The sequence below is a fragment of the Hyla sarda genome, chromosome 1 (assembly GCF_029499605.1).
Source record: "Hyla sarda isolate aHylSar1 chromosome 1, aHylSar1.hap1, whole genome shotgun sequence".
Lineage (NCBI taxonomy): Eukaryota > Metazoa > Chordata > Amphibia > Anura > Hylidae > Hyla > Hyla sarda.
Genome location: NC_079189.1, coordinates 65,279,519 through 65,305,941, shown reverse-complemented (window position 1 = coordinate 65,305,941; position 26,423 = coordinate 65,279,519). Strand labels below are relative to the sequence as shown.

At 46.5% G+C, this 26,423-nt stretch overlaps 1 protein-coding gene across 1 annotated transcript in view; it reads left to right on the top strand.

Annotated features, from left to right (window-relative positions):
• Positions 1–6,341: 6,341 nt before the first annotated feature.
• Positions 6,342–26,423, top strand: part of TAPT1 (transmembrane anterior posterior transformation 1) — a gene marked incomplete in the record, with an annotated part of 65,456 nt that continues 45,374 nt past the window's right edge. Inside the window, 1 exon segment of the mRNA XM_056555190.1 lies at positions 6,342–6,574. Coding sequence (XP_056411165.1) covers positions 6,409–6,574 — 166 coding nt within the window.

Below are 26,423 nucleotides of genomic sequence, written 5' to 3'. Positions count from 1 at the left end.
ACTGCACCTAATGTGGGGGAACTATACTGCACCTAATGTGGGGGAACTATACTGCACCTAATGTGGGGGAACTATACTGCACCTAATGTGGGGGAACTATACTGCACCTAATGTGGGGGAACTATACTGCACCTAATGTGGGGGAACTATACTGCACCTAATGTGGGGGAACTGTACTGCACCTAATGTGGGGGAACTGTACTGCACTTAATGTAGGGGAACTGTACTGCACTTAATGTAGGGGAACTGTACTGGTGCAGTACAGTTCCCCCACATTAGGTGCAGTACAGTTCCCCCGCATTAGGTGCAGTACAGTTCCCTCGCATTAGGTGCAGTACAGTTCCCCTTCATTAGGTGTAGTACAGTTCCCCCACATTAGGTGCAGTACAGTTCCCCCACATTAGGTGCAGTACAGTTCCCCCACATTAGGTGGCACCTAATGTGGGGGAACTGAACTGCACCTAATGTGGGGGAACTGTACTGCCAACCTAATGTGGGGGAACTGTACTGCCAACCTAATGTGGGGGAACTGTACTGCCAACCTAATGTGGGGGAACTGTACTGCCAACCTAATGTGGTGGGACTTATACTGCACCTAATGTGGGGGAACTATACTGCACCTAATGTGGCAGGACTTATACTGCACCTAATGTGGGGGGACTTATACTGCACCTAATGTGGGGGAACTATACTGCACCTAATGTGGGGGAACTATACTAATTGTGTGTATGTGTGCGTATATATATATATATATATATATATATATACATACATACAAACAACAAAAAACGTGGTCTCAAATGGCTGGAGGTGCTCAACCCCAAATGCGGTTGTGCATTTATACTGGGGGAGCAGATCCTGCCCTTGTAGTCCGTTGCTAGGGGCGATCCCCAGCATAAAAATGCATACAATGGAGGATGCCTGCAGCAGACTACAAGTGCCACAATAGAATCCTACACCAGATAAACGGTGTGGATGTGTAACAATAGGAATACAATACAGGAATATGGGTGCACTACTGTGGTAGATGTATACAGTGACATTGTTTATCCCTCAACACTGATGTTAAAATTGATACATTATCCAGTGTATCCTTATATGAAGGACACACCAGAGCCCGCACACCAACACCAAGGTTTCTCAAATTGGTGCGAGACCTAACGCTAATCCTACCTGTGCTTGATAAGCAGAACAGGGGCCAGTGGTCAATTACGGCAGCTAATGTGGCAGGACTTATACTGCACCTAATGTGGGGGGACTTATACTGCACCTAATGTGGGGGAACTATACTGTACCTAATGTGGGGGAACTATACTAATTGTGTGTATGTGTGCGTATATATATATATATATATATATATATATATATATATACACACACACATATATGCACGCGCGCGGCGTGAGTTTGTGCTTTAGGATGCACACCCTAATGCAATAGGCTGCGCACGCCTATGCATGTGATTCAGGGTCAGCCCGCCTACCTTCATTCCCGCCGCTGTTTCCCGCCCTCCCATAATCCCCTGCCCCATGTACTCACATGTGGATCCTCCATTTTAGGTCTCCAATAGCCTGGAACGCTGTAAAATGGAGTTTAACCCCTTAAGGACCCAGCCAATTCTCACTGTAGGACACGTCCATTTTTTGCACATCTGAACACTGTCACTTTAAGCATTAATAACTCTGGGATGCTTTTACCTTTCATTCTGATTCCGAGACAGTTTTTTCGTGACATATTCTACTTTATGTTAGTGGTAAAATGTTGTCGATACTTGCATCATTTCTTGGTGAAAAATTCCAAAATTTTGCATTTTTTTTAACTTTGAAGCTCTCTGCTTATAAGGAAAATGAATATTCCAAATAAATTATATATTGATTCACATATACAATATGTCTACTTTATGTTTCCATCATAAAGTTGACATGTTTTTACTTTTTGAAGACATCAGAGGGCTTCAAACTATAGCAGCAATTTTCCGATTTTTCACAAAAAATTTTAAATCGACATTTTTCAGGGACCAGTTCTGTTTTGAAGTGGATTTGAAGGGCCTTCTTATTAGAAATACCCCATAAATGACCCCATTATAAAAACTGCACTCCTCAAAGTATTCAAAATGACATTCAAAAGGTTTGTTAACCCTTTAGGTGTTTCACAGGAATAGCAGCAAATTGAAGGAGAAAATTCTAAATCTTCGCATGTTCTACATGGCATACTATTTTGGAAACTACACCCCTCAAGGCACGTAACAAGGGGTCCAGTGAGCCTTAACACCCCACAGGTGTTTGATGACTTTTCGTTAAAGTTGGATGTGAAAATTATTTTTATTTTTTTCACTAAAATGCAAGTTTTCCCTCAAATTAAATTTTTTTACAAGAGATAATAGGACAAAATGACCCCCAAAATTTGTAACCCCATCTCTTCTGAGTAAGGAAATACCCCATGTTAGGACGTAAAATGCTCTGCGGGAAAACTACAATGCTCAGAAGAGAAGGAGTCACATTTAGCTTTTGAAAAGCAAAATTTGCTGAAATGGTTTTTGGTGGGCATGTCGCATTTAGGAAGCCCCTGTGGTGCCAGGACAGCAAAAAAAAAACACATGGTATACTATATTGGAAATTACACCTCTCAAGGCACGTAAAAAGGGGTCCAGTGAGCCTTAACACCACACAGGTGTTTGATGACTTTTCGTGAAAGTTGGATGTGTAAATGATTTTTTTTTTTTCCACTAAAATGCTAGTTTTCCCTCAAATTTAAAATTTTTACAAGGGGTAATAGGACAAAATGCCCCCCAAAATTTGAAACCCAATCTCTTCTGAGTATGAAAATACACCATGTGTGGACGTCAAGTGCTCTGCTGGCGCACTACAATGCTCAGAAGAGAAGGAGCGCCATTGAGCTTTTGGGGAAAAAATTGTTTGGAAAGGAAGTTGGGGGCCATGTGCGTTTACAAAGCCCCCCGTGGTGCCAGAACAGTGGACCCCCCCACATGTGACCCTATTTTGGAAACTACCTTCAGCTGTTTCAAAACTACAACTCCCAGCATGTACTGACAGACCGTGCATTCTGGGAGTTGTAGTTTTGCAACCGCTGTGGGTTGACTGGTTGGAAAACCTTCAGTTAGGTTCTGTTATCTACCTCAGTATTTTCCAACCAGTGTGCCTCCAGCTGTTGCAAAACTACAACTTCCAGCATGTACTGATCACTAAAGGGAAGGCTGGGAGATGTAGTTATGCAACAGCTGGAGGTACGCAACTACAACTCCCAGCATGCCGAGACAGCTGTTTGGGCATGCTGGGATTTGCAGTTTTGCAACATCTGGAGGGCTACGGTTTTAGAGACCACTGCAAAGTGATCTCCAAACTGTGGTCCTCCAGCTGTTGCAAAACTACAAATCCCAGCATGCCTGGACAGCAAACAGCTGTTTGGGCATGCTAGGAGTTGTAGCTTTGCAAGATCTGGAGGGCTACAGTTAGAGACCACTATCTAGCCGCACGACGTCGCCTCCCGCCGATCTCCGTCGCCGCCTGCCGATCTCCGTCGCCCGCACCCTCCGGATCGGTAAGTAGATCTTCGGCGCTGGTCCCTGTTGGGTTTCCCCGTCCTGTTCTGACTATTGTGGGTGGGCAGGACGGGGAAAACGAAAGTTAACCCCCCCCCCCGCCCCCGATCAAGCATCTTATCCCCTATACTTTGGATAGGGGATAAGATGTGTAAGCACCGGAGTACCTCTTTAAGTACCAGGGTGTCATGACGTACGCGTACGTCAAGGGTCCTTAAGGGGTTAATGAAGCGATTCGCGAGATCGAATCGCGGCGATATTCGCATTTGGGGCTAATCGAATTCTTCATGAAATTCGTAACGAATTTGGGTTCGTCAGCTTCGGTTCGCTCATCTCTAGTTAAAATAAGTGGTTTTAAATACATGTGGCACTTTAAAAAAAATTAAAAATAAAAAACAACTGATGGCTCTTAGGGTCTATTCACATGGCAGAATTTCCGCTTGTGGAAGCGCAAGAGGACATTCAGAAGTGTGAATGGGAGTGCTGAATCCCATAGAAGTCTATGGGCTTTAATTTGAGGTGGAAATTCTGGCGTGTGAATAGACCCTTTGGCTAGGTTCAGTCTACGGAATCTCCAGAAGGAAAGTTTACATCTACAGATTTCGAGGTGTGCCCAGCGCTGACTAAATCAGTCCCTGCTAGGACCGCGCGGACATTATAGTCCCCAATAGGCTGTAGTGGTGTCCTGGTACCGTATTGCATACCGTACCTAGTGTAGAGGTCCCCAAAGTCAGAGTAAGTACGCTCAGGTAGGGTCCCTCAGGTGGACAGCCCCTGGTCGCCTCTTCTCAAGTATAATTGTCTAATGTTAATAGATGTATATATTTAATAATAACATATTTATCTAATATAATGTAAAGTACTTACCTTGTTTAGTGTCGCAGGACCTTCGGTCATGTGACCATGTTAACCTCTATGGTATGTTGGAGGACCTTTGGAGGTCCTTTGGTCACGTGTTACCCACATATCTTTGTAATGGTGATTGACACAAGTACGGACCAATTAGCACTAGTCCAGCCCCTGCCCATATAAGGGAGCTGTAGCCAGTTTTCGCTCTCTTAGGTTGCTCCTCTCGTGGATGCCGGACTAGCAGGACGGATCTGCGCAACTTGCAAAGACCCGCTAGGCCTAAAAACCTACCGGCCTCAGCAGAACTAAAACCGTGAGTTCTAAACTACCCCCGCTAGAGCTAGCATGACTACTGCATCGCAACTAATCCCCTAAATCCAGTGGAAGAGCGCAAAAGACTTTAAAGACTCTAACTTGCTAAAGTCCCAACGTTTGTCAATCTCCAAAGAAAGCAGTTGTATGCATAGAGACTGTTCCGTTATTGAAGCTTGCAGAAAATCTTCAGTAAAAGTTATACCTGTTTCAGAAAACTCTCCAGTTGTGGACATTCTATTATTATCTACCTCCCTATCGCTCTTGGGAAGGGTGGTGGTAGGACAAGCTTTACTGAGGAGCCCTCACCCTGGCGTCACGAATAGCAAGGGTTAACAAGCACCCTTTAATAACCGCACAGCTACACTCCCCATACCCTACACCCCCCAGGCTATCACACTGCAATGTGCTCCATGAGTATTTCTGCCTGAAGAATGAGCACCGCCATTCTTCAGGCGGAAATTTGAAAGCAAATTTTCTGTTCACAAATTCTGCTTCAAAAATTATGAAGTATGAATTGGTGAACGGAAAACCCATTGACCGACATTTGTCATTGTCTTTAGACTGTTTTTTGTGTCTAGAAAAGGCGCATGAAAAGGTGCAAGCAGGGTTTATTTGCCCATTTTTTGCGCCTTTTGGTTTACACATTTCTGCTGATTTTGAGTTGCAATCCACTGATTTTAGCAATACACATGATATGGAAGGGTTTTTATGAACTGCGCCTTTTTGTAAAAAGGCGCAAAAAAAAGGCGCAAAGCCACTGGAAAGTCTCTAAAACGACACCAGCCGAGACTTAGCATATCTTTTTGGTGTATGTGAAGAGAGAAATTTCAGAAAATGTGACCTGCACAAAATTTATGACATGCTCTGTGACCATTTAATAGATTTGTTGCTCCTACACATTACCAGCACACAAAAAAATGTGTAGATAAATGCTTCACTTACACCTACAATGATAAATGCCGGTGATGTAAAGTATTTTCCAATCTGTGAAAGTGCCACACGCATGCGCGAGTCTACGCTATTAGCGTAGACCTAGCGTAGGCTACGTTAGTAGCGTAAACCTGCGCATGTGCAGTAGTAAATTTAGCTTATTGGAAAATACTTAAGATCATAGGCTTACGTTAATAGCTTATGTCTTAGCGTAGCCGTGGAAAAACCTAGCGCGCATGTGCAGGGTTTTTAGCGTAAATTACGAAATTAGCTAAGAGTTAAGCTATTAAGGTAAGCCTATGATCTAAAGTATTTTCCAATAAGCTAAATTTACTACTGCGCATGCGCAGGTTTACGCTACTAACGTAGCCTATGCTTGGTCTACGCTAATAGCGTAGACTCGCGCATGCGTATGGCACATTTCACAGATTGGAAAATACTTTACATCATAGGCCATTGACTCACATGTACATTTTAGTAAGCAGAATTCCTGTCTTCAATTTCAAAGCGGAATTGCAGGCGGAAATTCACTTGTGTGAACCTAGCCATAGAAGTTAAGTTGGTGAAAACGAGAATAACCAGGAGAGGGTTAAACGACTGAGGGCACTTGTGACCTCCTCCAAGATGGCGTTGTCGGCCTCCAGGCCCCGCCCCCTCGTATAAGCGCAGTCATCACTCCCGCTGGCGCGCGGTGATGACGTGCTCTGTTTGGTGAGACGCACTCAGTTCGGGGCTATTGGCCGCCGCGGTAGGGGATGGCGGACGCGGCGGCTGTCAGTGGAGAAGACAAGGAGGAGGATGGAGGAGGGAAGAAGAAGACAACGACCACTACGAGCAGCGCTGAGGGGCCGGCAGAGACACTGGGCTTCTATGAGAGCGACAGCAGCAGGCGGCCGGGGGGGAAGAAGCGCAACCTGTCAGGTGACCACTGGATGATTGACAGGCGGGGGGGTGATTGACAGCTTGGTTAACCCTGTAGTGACCGGACAGTGTAGGTAGAGAAGAAGCTTGAGTCTTGTAGGGGAGGGGCTGAGCACACCTGCCTGCTCCTCCTGACCATTGTTTACAGGGGTCATGTGTCCTGAGCATTGTGCTCCTCACATACAGCTCCATATGTCTGTAGAGCCAGCACGTGATCCGTGTTACTGTAGCATTATATCGGTGACAAAAACAGCACGTGTCACATGGACTCCCTGCTGGACTAACAATTGTTACCAGCATGTCCTGACAGCCAGTGTCTCCCAACCTGTGGCTCAACAGCTGCTGCAAAACTACAGCTCCCAGCATACCCGTACAGCCAGTGTCTCCCAACCTGTGGCTCAACAGCTGCTGCAAAACTACAGCTCCCAGCATGCCTGTACAGCCAGTGTTTCCCAACCAGGGTGCCTCCAGCTGCTGCAAAACTACAGCTCCCAGCATACCCGTACAGCCAGTGTCTCCCAACCTGTGGCTCGCCAGCTGCTGCAAAACTACAGCTCCCAGCATACCCGTACAGCCAGTGTTTCCCATCCAGGGTGCCTCCAGCTGCTGCAAAACTACAGCTCCCAGCATACCCGTACAGCCAGTGTTTCCCAACCAGGGTGCCTCCAGCTGCTGCAAAACTACAGCTCCAAGCATACCCGTACAGCCAGTGTTTCCCAACCAGGGTGCCTCCAGCTGCTGCAAAACTACAGCTCCCAGCATACCCGTACAGCCAATGTTTCCCAACCAGGGTGCCTCCAGCTGTTGCAAAACTACAACTCTCAGTATGCCCGAACAGCCGAAGGCTGTCCAGGCATGCTGGGTCTTATAGTTTTGCAACAGCTGGAGGCACCTTGGTTGGGAAAGACTTGGTTGGGGAATGCTGGCTGACCGGGTATGCTGGAAGTTGTAGTTTTGCAACAGCTGGAGGCACCCTGGTTGGGAAACACTGGGCTAGAGCCTATGAACAGCAGCATGTGGATATGGACCCTTAATACCCCCACCCCAGAATTCTGAATGTCCTAACCAGCCTGCTGTGCTATATGGAAGGGGAGACCCCCAACACCCCTATAATGTGTGATCTTATATACCCGGACAGCCAGCTGCCTCCAGCTGTTGCAAAACTGTAACTCCCAGCATACACGGACAGCGTGTATTCCCCAACCCAGTGTTTCCCAACCAGGGTGCCGGACAGCCTTTGTGTACTGTGCCCTGAAGCTGTGCCAATGTCTGTCACCAAGATGTGATCATACGTAGTGTTAATAGCAGCATGTTAGGAGCGTACCCCACCCCCAGCCTGTGGTTGGTGTCACCACCTTACATCACCTGCCTCCAAACTGTGGACCTCCAGATGCTGCAAAATTACAACGGTCAGCTTGCTGGTAGTTGTTGTTTTTGCAGCATCTGGAGCTCCACAGTTTGAAGACCACTGCTCTAGATGATTTAAAGGGGTACTCCGGTGGAGTAAAAAAAAAAACAAATCAACTGGTGCCAGAAAGTTAAACAGATTTGTAAGTTACTAATCAGCTGCTGTAATCTCCAGATAAAGTTGTGTAGTTCTTTCCAGTCTGACCACAGTGCTCTCTGCTGACATCTCTGTCCATGTCAGGAACTGTTCAGAGCAGGAGAGGTTTGTTATAGAGATTTGCTTTTACTCTGGACAGGTGGCAGCAGAGAGCAGTGTGGTCAGGCTAGAAAGAACACCACTACTTTGTCTGTAGTATACAGCATCTGGTAAGTACTGGAAGGATTAAAATTTTAAATAAAAGTAATTTACAAATCTGTTTAACTTTCTGGCACCAGTTGATTTTAAAACATTTGTTTTCCACCGGAGTGCCCCTTTAAAGGGGTACTCCCGTGGAAAACTTTTTTTTAAATCAACTTTTGCCAGAAAGTTAAACAGATTTGTAAATGACTTTTATTAAAAAATCTTAATCTTTCCAGTACTTTTTAGGGTCTGTATACTACAGAGGAAATGGTTTTCTTTTTGGACCACAGTGCTCTCTGCTGAATCATGAGCACAGTGCTCTCTGCTGACATCATTACCACAGTGCTCTCTGCTAACATCTCTGTCCATTTTAGGAACTGTCTAGAGCAGCATATGTTTTCTATGGGGATTTTCTCCTACTCTGGACAGTTCTTAAAATGGACAGAGATGTCAGCAGAGAGCACTGTCGTCATGATGTCAGCAGAGAGCTCTGTGTTCCAAAAAGAAAACCATTTCCTCTGCAGTATTCAGCAGCTAATAAGTACTGGAAGGATTAAGATTTTTTAATAGAAGTAATTTACAGATCTGTTTAACTTTCTGGCACCAGTTGATGTAAAAAAAAAAAGTTTTGCACGGGAGTACCCCCTTTAAAGAGGTACTCCAGCAGTAATTTTTTTTTTCTTTTTTTACATAATCATTCCCAAATAAACATCTATTTACCTCCCAGTGCTCCCCCCTGCCCCGATATCACTGGTCCTGGCACGCTCCTCTATCTGGTGCTGTGGGTCAATCCATCACTAGCTGTGGTGGGACACCTAGCACCTTGAAGAGGAGCGCGCCTGAGGCAGCGGGGAAGCGCAGGGAGATATTAAAAAAATTGCTGCTAGAGTACCCTTTTAACTTGCACAATATAGTTTTTATGCACAGCCGGGGTGGGCACAGTGCAGGAAAAGACCGGGAAGGTAGTACTTATTTGGTGTTACGCCCCCTTCATTTACAGGATCAGTGAAGTGATGGTGTTAGAGATGAGCGAACTTACAGTAAATTTGATTCGTCACGAACTTCTCGGCTCAGCAGTTGATGACTTATCCTGCATTAATTAGTTCAGCCTTCAGGTGCTCCGGTGGGCTGGAAAAGGTGGATACAGTCCTAGTAAAGAGTCTCCTAGGACTGTATCCACCTTTTCCAGCCCACGGGAGCACCTAAAAGCTGAACTAATTTATGCAGGAAAAGTCATCAACTGCCGAGCCGAGAAGTTCGTGACGAATCGAATTTACTGTAAGTTCGCTCATCTCTAGATGGTGTCTCCTAGCAGTATACATTCGCTTTATCAGATGGGGCAGTTTTTTTCCAACCAGGGAGCCTTCAACTGTTGCAAAACTACAACTCCCAGCATGCCCGGACAGCCTTTGGCTGTCCGGGCACGCTGGGAGTTGCAGTTTTGCAACAGCTGGAGGGCGCCCTGGTTGGGAAACTCTGAGATGAGGGATAACCATTTAAATGACCCTGTTAAATCTGTGTTCTGCTGTATCTGTAGTTCAGATATCTTGAAGGATATAGAAGTAGCAGAGCAGAACTATATTTTGGGGGTGGGGCGGGCTTGTCATAGGTCGGTCTCCAGGTCAAGATTTACCTGCAGCCCTATGTAACGCCATCCCAAATGAGAAATATACACATATGCACCTAAAGGGAAATTTGGGGCCGAAACCAAAAATTTAGGCTGTGCTTGGCCGAAATGCATTGCCCCACCCCCTTTTTTAATAAAGTTTTTGTTACACTTTTATCCTTTTTATTTTTTGGGGGGAATGTGATGTGACCAAAATCAGGAATCTTTAGCATAAAAATTTTTTTTTGCGTTTACGCCAGCAGGATCAGAAGCCAAATAATCGTGCCGTCAGTTTTGACTGCTTCGATCTCAAGGGTTAATAGCCGGCCTTGGCGATTGCCGCGTGTCGGCTATTAGCTGCGGCCCCCTGCTACAAGAATCAGCAGGGAGCCGTCGGGTATGGCGCGGGCTCGAGTCAGGAGTCCGCACCATACACTGTGGCAACCAGTTAGATGACGGACATATGAGCAATCTCCAATGTCCGTCATTACAGACAGACGTCAGCCGCTGATTGCTGCAGGCATCTCCCTGTTATGACCCGGACCCGACCCACGGCCCCCGTCATGTACTCACCCGGTCCCTGACGTACATGTATGCCATGGGTCGGGAAAGGGTTAAGCCACGCCCACTGAAATTATCTGCAGTAAATTCACTCAAGCGAAAGGGGCATTTTCGACGGCCGAAATTTTGGTGCCCCCTGTCTGTGCCCCCTGTCTGTGCCCCCTGTCTGTGCCCCCTGTCTGTGCCCCCTGTCTGTGCCCCCTGTCTGTGCCCCCTGTCTGTGCCCCCTGTCTGTGCCCCGGTCGGTTTTTGCCTATGTACATAGATCCTACATTCTCAGCATATTGTCCAGAGAACGCTAATGACCCGGAGTCACTGGGACTCCAACAGTAACACTTGTTACTAGTGATGAACGAACTTGCAGTAAATTCGATTCGTCACGAACTTCTCGGCTCGGCAGTTGATGACTTTTCCTGCATAAATTAGTTCAGCTTTCAGGTGCTCCGGTGGGCTGGAAAAGGTGGATACAGTCCTAGGAGACTCTTTCCTAGGACTGTATCTACCTTTTCCAGCCCACCGGAGCACCTGAAGGCTGAACTAATTTATGCAGGATAAGACATCAACTGCCGAGCCGAGAAGTTCGTGACGAATCGAATTTACTGTAAATTCGCTCATCTGTAAAATTGGCTGGACTGTCCACCCACAGGGACCCTCACTGTTTGCTAGTACAGAGGGCTCCAGTCTGCCCGCCACCTTTGACCTCCAGGAGAAGATCACGTGACGCGGAGCATGCTATGAGAGTTATAAAATGAATTCAATGCCAAGACCCCGACTGATGAAAACGTTTGACATGTCAAGGGATTTGGATGATAACCCTTCACTTTGGGTAACAATAATATCCAGAGCTGCATGCACAATTGTGCTTCCTAATGTTTGGACTGACATAGTGTTTTGTGTTCTCGGTAACAGCTGTCTTTGCTCTTGTATCTCGTTGTGGCTAGCAACAGTAAACAGTACCTGGCACATAGACTGTCACCCCCAAATATAGCAGCGGGCACTGTGCTACAGTACTCAGCAGGTGGATGATGGGCAGATACATTGCCTTGCTGGGGGGAGGGGAATAGTGTGTGAGGTACCAGGTTCTCCTCATGGGCGACTATGGGCACACTTCCATACATGTAATTATTATGGTTTTACTTTTCTGTCAAGTTGGTAAAAGAAACAAAAAAAAAAAACAAATCGCTCTATTCAGGAGCATAAAGCAAACTTGTCAATGAAAAAAAAATGTTTCATATGTTCAAAGGAAATGTCAAGTTTTTAATGTTGGGGGTGAGTGATGAAAGCGACCAGGGAGAGACGATGTCAGCCGTGCGATTCCCTCACTACTCCGAGACCTGGACAGTCCATAGACCTATATTATGATTCCGTCTTGGCCATGTGACAGAGTCGGGAGAGAAAGCGCTAAGCACTCCCTGCTCGTTCTCATAACCGGACTTGTATGAACACATAGGGGGGAGATTTATCAAAATCTGTGTAGAGGAAGAGTGGTGTAGTTGCCCATAGCGACCAATCAGATTCATTCATTTTTAGAGGCCTGTGAAAAATGAAAGGAGCAATCTGGTTGCTATGGGTAACTGCACCACTCTGCCTCTACACGGGTTTTGATCTCCCCCCCGTAGACTTCCGATCAAAACTTTTGACATGTCTCTACGACATAGCTAAAGCTTGTTATCGTGACAGTACCCGTTTTAAGGAGTATGTCCATTTTATAGAATGTTATGGAAGAACCACAGGGTATGGTGTAAATCAGCTGACTAGGACTGAGCTGCAGTACCGGTAACAAGGTAAACAATAATGAAGAGGACATGTTGTTCACTGGAACACTGCAGCTCCCTTAATCATTTGATTGGCAGGGGTGCCAGGTATCGGCCCTCCACCGATTCAGTATTTACGGTCTGTCCTAAGCAGGGCTGTGGAGTCGGTAGATAAATGTTCCGACTCCTCTGTATTAATATGTGAATGTATTTTATACATTTCTTGAAGGAAAGAAAGGCAACATACATGTCATTACCACAGGACTACTGGCTGGGAAGCCAACAGTCTACTGTATTGAACAGTTTGTGTGCTGATCTGCTGCTGAAGATAGGGCAGTGGGAGGATCCAGGAAGGGGCATTTATTATAAACATTATTTCCCTAGTAGAATCCCATAGTCATGATTAAAGTTTAAAGGGGTACTCCGCCCCTAGACATCTTATCCCCTATCCAAAGGATAGGGGATAAGATGTCAGGTCGCCGGGGTCCCGCTGCTGGGGACCCCCGGGATGGCCGCTGCGGCACCGCGCTTTCATTACTACAGAGCGAGTTCGCTCTGTGCGTAATGACGGGCGATGCAGGGGACGGAGCAGTGTGACATCATGGCTCCGCCCCTTGTGACATCACGGCCCGCCCTTAATGCAAGTCTATGGCAGGGGGCGTGATGACTGCCACGCCCCCTCCCATAGACTTGTATTGAGGGGGCTGGCCGTGACATCACGAGGGGTGGAGCCATGACGTAAGTATGCTCCAGCCCCTGTATTGCCCGTCATTACGTGCAGAGTGAACTCACTCTGTGCAGTAATGATAGCGCGGTGCCGCAGCGGCAATCCTGGGGGTCCCCAGCAGCAGGACCCCGGCGATATGACATCTTATCCCCTATCCTTTGGATAGGGGATAAGACGTCTAGGGGCGCAGTACCCCTTTAAGCTAACAATCGAGTTTACAAGTTTTTATAGCCTTAGCTGAATGGCAGCAGTTTTTCCAATAGTTTACAGCTTCAGTCTTGAGCTATTGACCCTCCATTCCCTTCATTTTATACAAGTGTCTCTAGTCCTTCAAAAACCATATTTACTTAAACCCTTATCAGTGAGAGGCTAGGTTACCCATGGGTTCCCTGTAACAGCAGAACACAACACTATGGAAAGTATATGTATTGCCGCTCCTAATTGTGCGTTGTGTGCCATATAGTAAAGCACATGAAAAGCTTCTTCATGGTCACTTAACCTGTTCGTTTTGCGGTTACATGAGGCACTGCATGCATTGGTCTTTATTCTTAAAGTAGAGAAGTCATTAATAATAACTTTTTGTGAATTGGGACATTTAAACTTGCTTTTTTTTTTTCCAATCTAAATTTAGTAGGAGTCGGTGCATTGTTTGCCGACTCAGACTTCAGGTACCCAAAATTTTGTCCGACTCCACAGCCCTGGTCCTAAGGGTAGACCATCGGTATTTAAGGGGGTACTCCGCTGCTCAGTGTTTGGAACAAACTGTTACTGTTCCGAACGCTGGAGCCGGGAGCTTGTGACGTAATAGCCCCGCCCCCACGGGGCGGGGCTATGATGTCACGAGCTCCCGGCTCCAGCATTCAGAACAGCTTGTTCCAAATGCTGAGCAGCGGAGTACCCCTTTAAGTCCTGGGAAATCTCTTTAATGTTATGTTCATCTTGGAGTAAACCATACTAACTTTACAAAGGCAACTTTATGGTCTGACTTGCCTAAGGTGCAGTTGCATGGAAGTAAGAAGCTGAGTGACAACCCCTCTGTAGCTGTAGTCGCTGCCAGTAAAATCATAGGTAATCCGAGGTTTGGTATTCTTTATTCTAGATACAGTGCCATGACTGTCTGTCATTGCCCGGTCTCAATTATTGGGGGCCCAACTATTTCAGGGTCTATGAAGTCTAGTAGACAACTGGTGGTGGGGAGAATGGGTGGCCATTTCCTCTGGCAGGCATAGTATGCCTTTCTCTGCCTATATGAACACACCTAGAGAGAGCACTAATAGGGCCATTATACATAGGGTGGCTATCGTTGATTAGCTGAACAATGCAAACCCTTGTTTATAGGCTGAACGGGTCCTTGTATGTATTAGGGGATTTGCAGCCTACTTGCAGTCATTTGTGCGGCCCTTCTGCACTCTGATTAAAGGGGTACTTTGGTAGAAAACTATTTATTTTAAATCAATCAGTGCCAGAAAGTTAAACAGATTTGTAAATTACTTCTATTAAAAAAAAAAAATCTTAATCCTTCCTGTACTTATCAGCTGCTGTATACTACATAGAAAGTTCTTTTCTTTTTGAATTTATTTTCTATCTGTCCATGGTGCTCTCTGCTGACACCTCTGTCCATGTCAGGAACTTTCCAGAGCAGGATAGGTTTCCTATGGGGATTTTCTCCTACTCTGGACAGAGCATTGTGGACAGACAAAAAAAGAAATTCAAAAAGAAAAGAACTTTCTGTGTAGTTTACAGCAACTGATAAGTACTGGAAGATTTTTTAATAGAAGTCATTAACAAATCTGAAACAGACACGAAGATGTGGGGGGGTCGGCACTACCAATTCCAAAATGGACAAAAACAGCAGGAGGTGCGTTGTGGATAAGCCAGGCCACGTAGTATTCCCCCAAACATCGGTGCTCTATCCCGTAGCAACAGGAACTTAGTTAAACAGCCCAGAAGGAAGAAAGAGATGGCACATCGCACGGCAGGTGCAATTTTCATTTACTCTCCAACATCGGCAGGTGTACAGTACAGAGAGGGAGCAGACATTGGAACAACGTACGTTTCGCGGTTAAACGCCGCTTCTACTGGTTCCTTATTATATATTATTATTATAAGGAACCAGTAAAAGGCAGCGTTTAACCGCGAAACGTACGTTGTTCCAATGTTTGCTCCCTCTCTGTACTGTACACCTGCCGATGTTGGAGAGTAAATGAAAATTGCACCTGCCGTGCGATGTGCCATCTCTTTCTTCCTTCTGGGCTGTTTAATGAACAAATCTGTGTAACTTTCTGGCACCAGTTGATTTAAAAATAAATAGTTTTCCACCGGAGTAACACGTTTAAGACTTGTAATTGACTATCTGAAGGATCACTGATCTATGAGGTTCACGCTTGTTTAGAGAGCACAACATTGGCTAATAGGGCCCCTTATATGGGTTCACATATAGTATTTGGTCAGTATTTTAGCCAAAATCAGGAGTTGGGTTCAAACACTAAAATATTTTCAAATCTTTTTATTTATAGTTTTTTGTTTTTTTTTTATATTTTACTATGTCAGAATATGCTGTATTATGCAGAATACTCGGTTGTATGGTATTTGTGGCCTGGATGTAAGGCACAAAGTCATAAGTTATAGTACTCACCGGAGGCAGCGGCAGAGATATTGTAAGGAAAAGCTTAATTGCTATTAACATTTGTGACAAAGAATATTTATGAACGTCACCCAGTGCTTTAAAGGAGAATTATCTTCTCTATAGAACATCTTGTATGTAGCTACATCATTTTTCTATCTCTTGCATCAATTTCATGTCTACCTAGCTACATATCTATTTACTTATCATCTTGACAAGAGCTGTACACATCACTCAGTGGCCATTCCTGGTAATGCCAAGTAGGGATCGACCGATATCGATTTTTTTGTTTTTATTTTTTTTTATTTATTAAATTTTTTTTTTAGGGCCGATACCAATAATCTGTGACATTTCAGGCCAATAGCCAATAACTTATACGGGAATATTGGTATAAGTTATCGGCTATTTCCCCCCCCCACCTGGCCCCGCAGAAGCCACTGTAGATCAATGATTTAAAGCGGGCGCTTTAAATCAATGAACTGCAGCGGCTTTTGCGGGGCCAGGGACCGCCGCTGCCCGCTTCTCTCCCCCTGCCAGTCCTGGGGTCCTCCCGAGTCCAACCACCACCGCCGCTGCCCCATTGCCTCCCCCCATCCCCGGTTTTATAATTACCTGTTCCCGGGGTCCGCGCTACTTCTGGCTCCGGCGGCGTCCTGCTCTGTCATTGTGCGCACTGACGGTGACGTCGCGTTGAGGACGTCACTCGTCATTGCATCGTGCTGCGTGCAGGACACCGCTTGACGTCGCAGGAGCCATAAGTAGCGCGGGCCCTGGGAACAGGTAATTATAAAACCGGGGATGGGGGAGGCAATGGGGCGGGCGGCAGTGGACTCTGGCCGGGAAGGGGGGCCGGGGAGGGATGGTTGCATTATCGGCAAGGTAATTGCCAATAATGTCCAAAATCGTGAATATCGGCCGATAATATCGGCCAAACCGATAATCGGTCGATCCCTAATGCCAAGATATAACATTTCTTCCCAGATACATTTTATGTCCTATCTAAAAAGGAAATGGAACTAAGGGTCTATTCACACAGTGCCTCAAATGAAAGCCCAATACACTTCTATGGGATTCCGCACTCCCGTTGACACTTCGGAATTTCCGCTTGCGGAAATTCCGAAGTGTCAACGGGAGTGCGGAATCCCATAGAAGTGTATTGGGCTTTAATTTATGGGGGAATTCCGCCGTGTGAATAGACCCTAACAGGTGGGGAATTAGGTCTTGTCTATAGATTGATGAAACATTTACGGATACTTTGGTGTCAGCCAGAAATGTAATAATCTGAGGGATTTTAAGAAGGACCAAATTGATGGCTAGATGACTGGGTCACAAGATACCCTGTTCCTGCTATGTAGTTGCTAGTACTAACTAAATTAAAATAGTTCATGAAAGGGCATTCTGTGAACGTGCAACAGGGTAATAGGCACCCAAAGCTCCTTGGTGGAGAAATGTAATCCAATCCTACAGCAGAGCTACTGTAGCACAAGTTACTGAAGTGTAATTCTATGGACAGATCAGTCACTTGTGGTTTTTGACAATTTGGCCTCTTACCAAAAGTCTGGAGGCCCGAAAGTTCTAACCTCTGGGTAGATGGACAAGACTTAAAAGGGTATTCAGGTAAAAAAAAAAAAAAAAATGTTTTTCATATCAACTGGCTCCAGAAAGTTAAACAGATTTGTAAATTACTTCAATAAAACAAATCTTAATCCTTCCAGTACTTATCAGCTGCTGAAGTTTGTCTTTTCTGTCTGACAACAGTGCTCTCTGCTGACACCTCTGTCTGTCTTAGGAACTGTCCAGAGCAGGAGAGATTTGGTATGTGGATTTGCTCTTACTCTGCACAGTTCCTGAGACAGACAGAGGTGTCAGCAGAGAGCACTGTTGTCAGACAGAAAAGAAGAACTCAACTTCAGCAGTTAAGTATTGGAAGGATTAAGATTTTTTTTTATTTTATTTACACATCTGTTTAACTTTCTGGAGCCAGTTGATATGAATTTTTTTCCCCCCACTGGAATACCCCTTTAATCCAGATATTAGAGCATACAATATGAATAAAGGTGCCCATACACCATCAGTAGGCTGATAGCTATTCCTATTGGATAAGTGTTTTTAGTGGGGTGATGGGCATAAGTCGCTCTCTAACATTGGCTGGCAGTAGTTTTTCAGGGCGTAAAAGGATTGGTTGTTGAACTTTAGCATGCCCAATAGTATGATTGGTATGCTTTAAATGACCTCTTCTGTTAAAGGCGTACTCAAGTGGAAATTGTTTTTTTCTTTTAAATCAACTGGTCCCAGAAAGTTAAACAGATTTGTAAATTACTTCTATTAAAAAATCTTAATCCTTCCAGTACTTATTAGCGTCTGTATACTACAGAGGAAATTCTTTTTTTTTTGGGGATTTCTTTTCTGTCACAACCACAGGTCTCTCTGCTGACACCTCTGTCCTTTTTAGGAACTGTCCAGAGTATATGTTTGATATGAGGATTCTCTCCTGCTCTGATCAGTTCCTGACATGCACAGATGTGTCAGTAGAGAGCACTGTGCTCATGACAGAAAAGAAATCCAAAAAGAAAAGCATTTCCTCTGTAGTATACAGATGCTAAAATGTACTGGAAGGATTAACATTTTTTAATAAAATTTATGTACAAATCTGTTTTTGATAAATTTTCTCCGAAGTACCCCCTTTTAACCCCTTAACGACACAGGACGTAAATGTACGTCCTGGTGTGCTGGTACTTAACGCACCAGGACGTACATTTACATCCTGTGCATAACCACGAGCATCGGAGCGTCATGCGCGGCAGGTCCCGGCTGCTGATAGCAGCCAGGGGACCCGCCCATAATGGCAGACATCCGCAATCACACGGATGTCCGCCATTAACCCCTCAGATGCCGTGATCAATACAGATCACGGCATCTGCGGCAGTGCGATACTTTGAATTAGGGATGGGGCCGATATTATCGGACGATATTCACAATTTTGGACATTATCGGTATCGGCAATTACCTTTCTGATATTCGGATAATGCCCTGCCTCCCTGGCCAGAGACCACCGCCGCTGCCCCATTGCCTCCCCCCATCCCCGGTTTTATAATTACCTGTTCCCTGGGTCCCCGTGCTACTTCTGGCTCCTGCGCGCTGCACAGCGCAATGACGAGTGACGTCCTCAACGGGACATCACAGTCAGTGCGCACAGTGACAGAGCAGGACGCCGCCGGAGCCAGAAGTAGCGCGGACCCCGGCAACAGGTAATTATAAAACCGGGAATCGGGTAGCGGTGGTAGTGGTTGGACTAGGGAGGACCCCAGGACAGGCAGGGAGAGAGAAGCGGGCGGCGGCGGCAGTCTCTGGCCCTGCAAAAGCCGCTGCAGTTCATTGATTTAAAGCGCCCGCTTTAAATCATTGATCTGCAGCGGCTTCTGTGGGGCCGGGTAGGGGGGAATGAAATAGCCGATAACTTATACCGGAATATCGGTATAAGTTATCGGCTAATGGCCTGGAAGGTCACAGATTATCTGTCCAAAAAAATCGATATCGGTCGATCACTACTTTTGAATGGATGATTGGATTGCCTGCAGCACTGCCGCAGCGATCCGATCATGCAGCATGGCAGCCGGAGGTCCCCTCACCTGCCTCCACTGCCTTCCACGAGACTTCTGCTCAGGTCTGCGATCGAGCAGACCAGAGCAGAAGATGACCGATAATACTGATCAGTGCTATGTCCTATGCATAGCACTGAACAGTATTAGCAATCTAATGATTGCTATAAATAGTCCCCTATGGGGACTATTAAAGTGTAAAAGTAAAAAAAAAAAATTAAAAGAAATTTGAAAAACCCCCTCCCCCAATAAAAACGTAAATTGTCCCATTTTCCGTATTTCACCCCGAAAAAGTGTAAAATATATATATATATATATATATATATATATATATATATATATATATTACATACATACATACATACCGTATTTATCGGGGTATACCACGCACCGGCCTATAACACGCACCCTCATTTTACCAAGGATATTTGGGTAAAAAAAGTTTTTTACCCAAATATCCATGGTAAAATGAGGGTGCGTGTGTATACCCAGATACCCCCCCCCAGGAAAGGCAGGGGGAGAGAGGCCGTCACTGCCGGCTTCTCTCCCCCTGCCTTTCCTGGGGTCTAGAGCCCTGCTGCCGGCCACTTCTCTCCCCCTGGCTATCCCCTGCCTTTCCTGGGATCTAGAGCCCTGCTGCCGGCCCTTCTCTCCCCCCTGGCTATCAGCGCCGCTGCCCGTTCTGTCCCCCTGACTATCGGTGCCGGCGCCCCATTGCCGGCACCGATAGCCAAGGGGAGAGAAGCGGCGCCGACAGCCAGGGGGAGAGAAGGGGCAGCAGCACCCATTGCCGGAGCCGCTGCCCCGTTGCCTCCCCCCATCCCCGGTGGCATAATTACCTGTTGCCGGGGTCGGGTCCGCGCTGCTTCAGGCCTCCGGCGTGCGTCCCCTGCGTCGTTGCTATGCTCTGCGCGGGGCATGACGTCAGTGCAACGGGGCAGCGGCGCCGGCGCTACCCCTTCTCTCCCCCCTGGCTGTCGGCGCCGATAGCCAGGGGGGAGAAAAGCGGCGGCAGCAGGGCTCTAGACCCCAGGAAAGGCGGGGAGAGAAGCCGGCAGCGACGGCCTCTCTCCCCCTGCCTTTCCTGGGGGTGTATCAGCGTATAACACGCACATAAATTTTAGCCTAAAAAGTGCGTGTTATACGCCGATAAATACGGTGTGTGTGTGTGTGTATGTATGTGTATGTATGTGTATGTATGTGTATGTATGTATGTGTATGTATGTATGTGTATGTATGTATGTATGTATGTATATGTGTATATGTGTATGTATATATTGTGTATGTATATATGTATATATGTGTATGTATATATGTATATATGTGTGTATGTGTATGTGTGTATGTGTATGTATATATGTATGTGTATGTATATGTATATGTATATATATATATGGATATATTATATATGTGTGTGTGTGTGTGTGTGTGTGTGTGTATATATATATATATATAATTATTATTTTTTTACATACATATTTGGTATCGCCGTGTGCGCAATTATCCCAACTATTTAAATAAAATGTTAATGATACCGTACGGTGAACGGCGTGAACATTAAAAAAAAAAAAAAAAGAAAAAGTCCAAAATAGCTGCTTTTTTTTATAACATTTTATTCCAAAAATATTTTATCAAAAAAAAGTATTACCGTATATGCCGGCGTATAAGACGACTGGGTGTATAAGACGACCCCCCAACTTCTACAGTTAAAATGTAGAGTTTGGGATATACTTGCCGTATAAGACTACCCCTCCTACCGCGATGTACAGAACCTTGTAGTTCCCCCCCCCCCCCCCCCCACATTAGTAGGCAGCATGTTCCCTCACATTAGGTAGGCAGTATAGTTCCCCCCCACATTAGGTAGGCAGTATAGTTCCCCCCACACTAGGTAGGCAGTATAGTTCCCCCCACATTAGGTAGGCAGCATGTTCCCCCCACATTAGGTAGGCAGTATAGTTCCCCCCCCCCACATTAGATAGGCAGCATGTTCCCCCACATTAGGTTGCAGTTCCCCCATTAGATTGCCAGCTCCCCCAACATTAGGTCGGGAGTTCCCCAACATTAGTAGGCAGTTCCCCCCCACATTAGTAGCAGTTCCCCCCCACAATAGTAGGCAATTCCCCCCCCACAATAGTAGGCAATTCCCCCCCATAATAGTAGGCAGCTCCCCCCCATAATTGTAGGCAGCGCCCCCCCCCCCCCCATAATAGTAGGCAGCGCCCCCCCCCCCCCATAATAGTAGGCAGCGCCCCCCCCCCCCATAATAGTAGGCAGCTCCCCCCCCCATAATAGTAGACAGCTCCCCCCTTCCCCCCGGGGCCATACAGCGTCAGCCTCCAGCCATATAAAGTATATGGCTGGAGGCTGTATGTCTGTACTGCCCCCACTGTGACCCGGTCACCGCTCCTCCGGCCTGGGTCACCATCTACTGCTATGGCCTATGGACCATAGCAGGAGGTGCCAGTACCGGGGGGGAGCGGTGACCGGATCACTGAAGAAGATAACGCACCGCCGGTCACTTACCATTCCCTGGCCAACGCGCGTTCTCCTGCGGTCCTCCTACGTCTCTATGGTTGTGCACACGGGACATCACTGACGTACAACCATAGAGGCGGAGGACCGGAGGATCATCGCAGGAGAACGCGCGTTGGCCAGGGAATGTTAAGTGACCGGCGGACACAGGGCTGTTCGGGATAGGAATACTTCTTTTTATGTGAAAGGCCCGGCTCCCGTGTGCGGCTGCAGGCGGGGGGCTGGCCATAGCATGTAAAAACTAATACTGTCTACTAAAAACCAGGGGGCCTCCAGCTGTTGTGAAACTACAACTCCCAGCATGCCCGGACAGCCTTTGCCGGTCCGGGCATGCTGGGAGTTGTAGTTTCACAACAGCTGGAGGGCCCCCTGGTTTTTAAGTATACAGTTATTAGTTTGTACATGCTCTGGCCGGCCCCCGCCTGCAGCCGCACACGGGAGCCGGGCCGGGCAGATAATCATAGGTATTCCTATGCCGGACCCCCAGTACCCGGCGTATAAGACGACCCCCGACTTTTCAGAAGAAAATTCGGGGTTAAAAAGTCATCTTATACGCCGGGATATACGGTAAAAGTTTTATATAAGCATATATGGTATCAATAAAAAGTACAGATCATGGCGCAAAAAATGAGCCTTCATACCGCCGCTTATACGGAAAAATGAAAAAGTTATAGGTCTTCAAAATAGGGGGGATTTTAAACGTACTAATTTGGGTAAACAGTTTGCGATTGTTTTTTTTTAAGCGCAACAGTAATAGAAAAGTGTATAATCATGGGTATCATTTTAATCGTATTGACCCAAAAGAATAGAGAACACATGTCATTTTTACCGTAAATTGTACGGCGTGAAAACGAAACCTTGCAAAATTGCGGTTTTCTTTTTAATTTCCCTACACAAATAGTATTTTTTTGGTTGCGTCATACATTTTATGGTAAAGTGAGTGATGGCATTACAACGGAAAACTGGTCGCTGCAAAAAACAAGCCCTCATACTAGTCTGTGGATGAAAATATGAAAGAGTTAGGATTTTTTGAATGCGAGGAGGAAAAAAACGAAAACGTAGAAAATTTAATTGTCTGAGTCCTTAAGACCCAAATGGGCTGAGTCCTTAAGGGGTTAAAGCAACATTGAAAGACCCCAATGCCCTTGAACGTTAGTTGTCCATCCAAATTGGTGGGTTTGGATGCCTTTTCGTTGTGTTTTGGAGGCCTTCAGAGATACCTTCTGTCAGACGGCACAGTATGGCTTCGAGTCTCCCTCTGTGTGGCCTTCTAGTATCAGGAGACTCTTGCCATCTAATAGATGGAAGTAGATGTTGCACATGATATGATGTAACCTAATGTGTGACTCAATGAGACACCACAAAAAGTAGCAGCAATTAGGAATTGACATCATTGAGGAGCAGTAGAGCAAGACTTTTAAGAATAGTCACTTGACTTGGATCGTATGAGTCACATGAGTACAAGCACGAGACCTTTGCTTAAAGGGGACCTTTTTTTAAATCAACTGGTGCCAGACTTGTAAATTCTATAAAAAAAAAAAAAAAAAAATTTTAATCTTTCCAGTACTTATCGTCTGTATACTACAGAGGAAATTCTTTTCTTTTTAGATTTCTTTTCTGTCACGACCACATTTCTCTCTGCTGACACCTCTGTACATTTTAGGAACTGTCCAGAACAGCATATGTTTGCTATGGGGATTCTCTCCTGCTCTGGTCAGTTCCTGACATGGACAGAGGTGTCAGCAGAGAGCACTGGAAAAGAAATCCAAAAAGAAAAGAATTTCCTCTGTAGTATACAGACGCTAAAAAGTAAAAAGGATTCGTTTTTTTTTAATAGAAGTAATTTACAAATCTGTTTTAATTTTCTGACACCAGTTGATTTAAAAAAAGAAAAAGTTTTTCACGGGAGTACCCCTTTAACAAACATTGGCCACATATTTTGTGATCCTGGACCTATAGAGAATCCCGCCTCACCTTTTAATCCCCTAAACCAAACCACCATTGTGGCGTTTTATTTGGCCGTATTAAGTTTTTAGATGACCCTTGCAACATAAAAAAAAAAAAATCAGTATGAGTAGTGTGTGACCTGTAAAGAGCCATGTGGGTGGTCCCATCTTCTGAGGAGTCCCAGTCGTGAATGGTTTGTAGCTGTGTGTCTCTCTCTGGTCGTACAACATGGACACTGTTAGCTGTTGATCCAAAAGGAAGAATGTCCAGCACTGGGTATGTATAAGAATCTTTGCTTTATTTCTGCTTTGGCAAGGAGTCACAATACAGAGCAGGAAAGTCTGAAGCGTTTCGCACCTAACGGTGTCAGACGTTCCTGCTCTGTATTGTGACTCCTTGCCAAAGCAGAAATAAAGCAAAGATTCTTATAAATATTCAGTGCTGGACATTCTTCCTTTTGGATTCTAATTATGAAGCCGGGGCGGGAGTGAGCGGACAACACAGTTCTTTTTTCAAGACTTGTTAGCTGCTTATGGTACATGGCTACTGAAGGGAATTTGTTCTCCCCGCTGAAGCTTCCTATCTATAAGAGGCAACTGAATTATAGATGTCTATTGGAACATTTATCGTAATACAGGTCTGTAATGTATAAATATGGCTCCAAGGATCACGCCTGACAGTGTAAAGTAAATCTGTATTTAGCGCTATGATGAGGTGATGGAATATTCACCAGTCTATTACTTTGTCACTGCTATATTTCTTATCCGCAGACTCGGTTGCATTATTTCGGATGAGAACGTTTGTGGGGTCACAGCCTTGACTTTGACAAAATAAATGGTTTCCCTTGATTCATGTCCTGCTGGACATGAGCCTGCCAATATTATTACACAATGCTACTTCTGAGCATTTAAATAAATGGTCTGACTAACTTATCTGGAAGGGGTGACATTGAGCCGTTCATACTATGTGCCAGGAGCGTGATCGTAAACCTTCAAAACCTGTATTCATTTTACTGCACAGCTACGCTAACATTGATGAAAAAGAACAAAAAGCACATTTCATCCTCTTCTGCATGTAATTGCATAGGACATTTCACTCTGAAGCTACATGAAAAACTCAAACCTTAAAAAAAAAAAATTTAAATTCCCCATAACATCCTTCTCTCTTAATCATATTCTTTCAATTACTGCAAGCAAAGCTGAGATGTTTATAAAGAAATCTTCTTTGTGTCCCAGCAGTAGGAGTCTCTCCCCTCCCACACTGTTGTGGCTGAAGATGGAGCATTTCCCCCCACCATTTTGGCTGCATCAGGAGCTTTTCTCCCCAATGTTGTGGCTGCAGCAGGAGCCTCCTCCCCTAGTATTGTGGCTGCTGCAGGAGCCTCCTCCCCTAGTATTGTGGCTGCCGCAGGAGCCTCCTCCCCTAGTATTGTGGCTGCCGCAGGAGCCTCCTCCCCTAGTATTGTGGCTGCCGCAGGAGCCTCCTCCCCTAGTATTGTGGCTGCCGCAGGAGCCTCCTCCCCTACTATTGTGGCTGCCGCAGGAGCCTCCTCCCCTACTATTGTGGCTGCCGCAGGAGCCTCCTCCCCTACTATTGTGGCTGCCGCAGGAGCCTCCTCCCCTACTATTGTGGCTGCCGCAGGAGCCTCCTCCCCTACTATTGTGGCTGCCGCAGGAGCCTCCTCCCCTACTATTGTGGCTGCCGCAGGAGCCTCCTCCCCTACTATTGTGGCTGCCGCAGGAGCCTCTCTCCCCTACTATTGTGGCTGCCGCAGGAGCCTCTCTCCCCTACTATTGTGGCTGCCGCAGGAGCCTCTCTCCCCTACTATTGTGGCTGCCGCAGGAGCCTCTCTCCCCTACTATTGTGGCTGCCGCAGGAGCCTCTCTCCCCTACTATTGTGGCTGCCGCAGGAGCCTCCTCCCCTACTATTGTGGCTGCCGCAGGAGCCTCCTCCCCTACTATTGTGGCTGCCGCAGGAGCCTCCTCCCCTACTATTGTGGCTGCCGCAGGAGCCTCCTCCCCTACTATTGTGGCTGCCGCAGGAGCCTCCTCCCCTACTATTGTGGCTGCCGCAGGAGCCTCCTCCCCTACTATTGTGGCTGCCGCAGGAGCCTCCTCCCCTACTATTGTGGCTGCCGCAGGAGCCTCCTCCCCTACTATTGTGGCTGCCGCAGGAGCCTCCTCCCCTACTATTGTGGCTGCCGCAGGAGCCTCCTCCCCTACTATTGTGGCTGCCGCAGGAGCCTCCTCCCCTACTATTGTGGCTGCCGCAGGAGCCTCCTCCCCTACTATTGTGGCTGCCGCAGGAGCCTCCTCCCCTACTATTGTGGCTGCCGCAGGAGCCTCCTCCCCTACTATTGTGGCTGCCGCAGGAGCCTCCTCCCCTACTATTGTGGCTGCCGCAGGAGCCTCCTCCCCTACTATTGTGGCTGCCGCAGGAGCCTCCTCCCCTACTATTGTGGCTGCCGCAGGAGCCTCCTCCCCTACTATTGTGGCTGCCGCAGGAGCCTCCTCCCCTACTATTGTGGCTGCCGCAGGAGCCTCCTCCCCTACTATTGTGGCTGCCGCAGGAGCCTCCTCCCCTACTATTGTGGCTGCCGCAGGAGCCTCCTCCCCCTACTATTGTGGCTGCCGCAGGAGCCTCCTCCCCTACTATTGTGGCTGCCGCAGGAGCCTCTCTCCCCTACTATTGTGGCTGCCGCGCAGGAGCCTCTCTCCCCCTACTATTGTGGCTGCCGCAGGAGCCTCTCTCC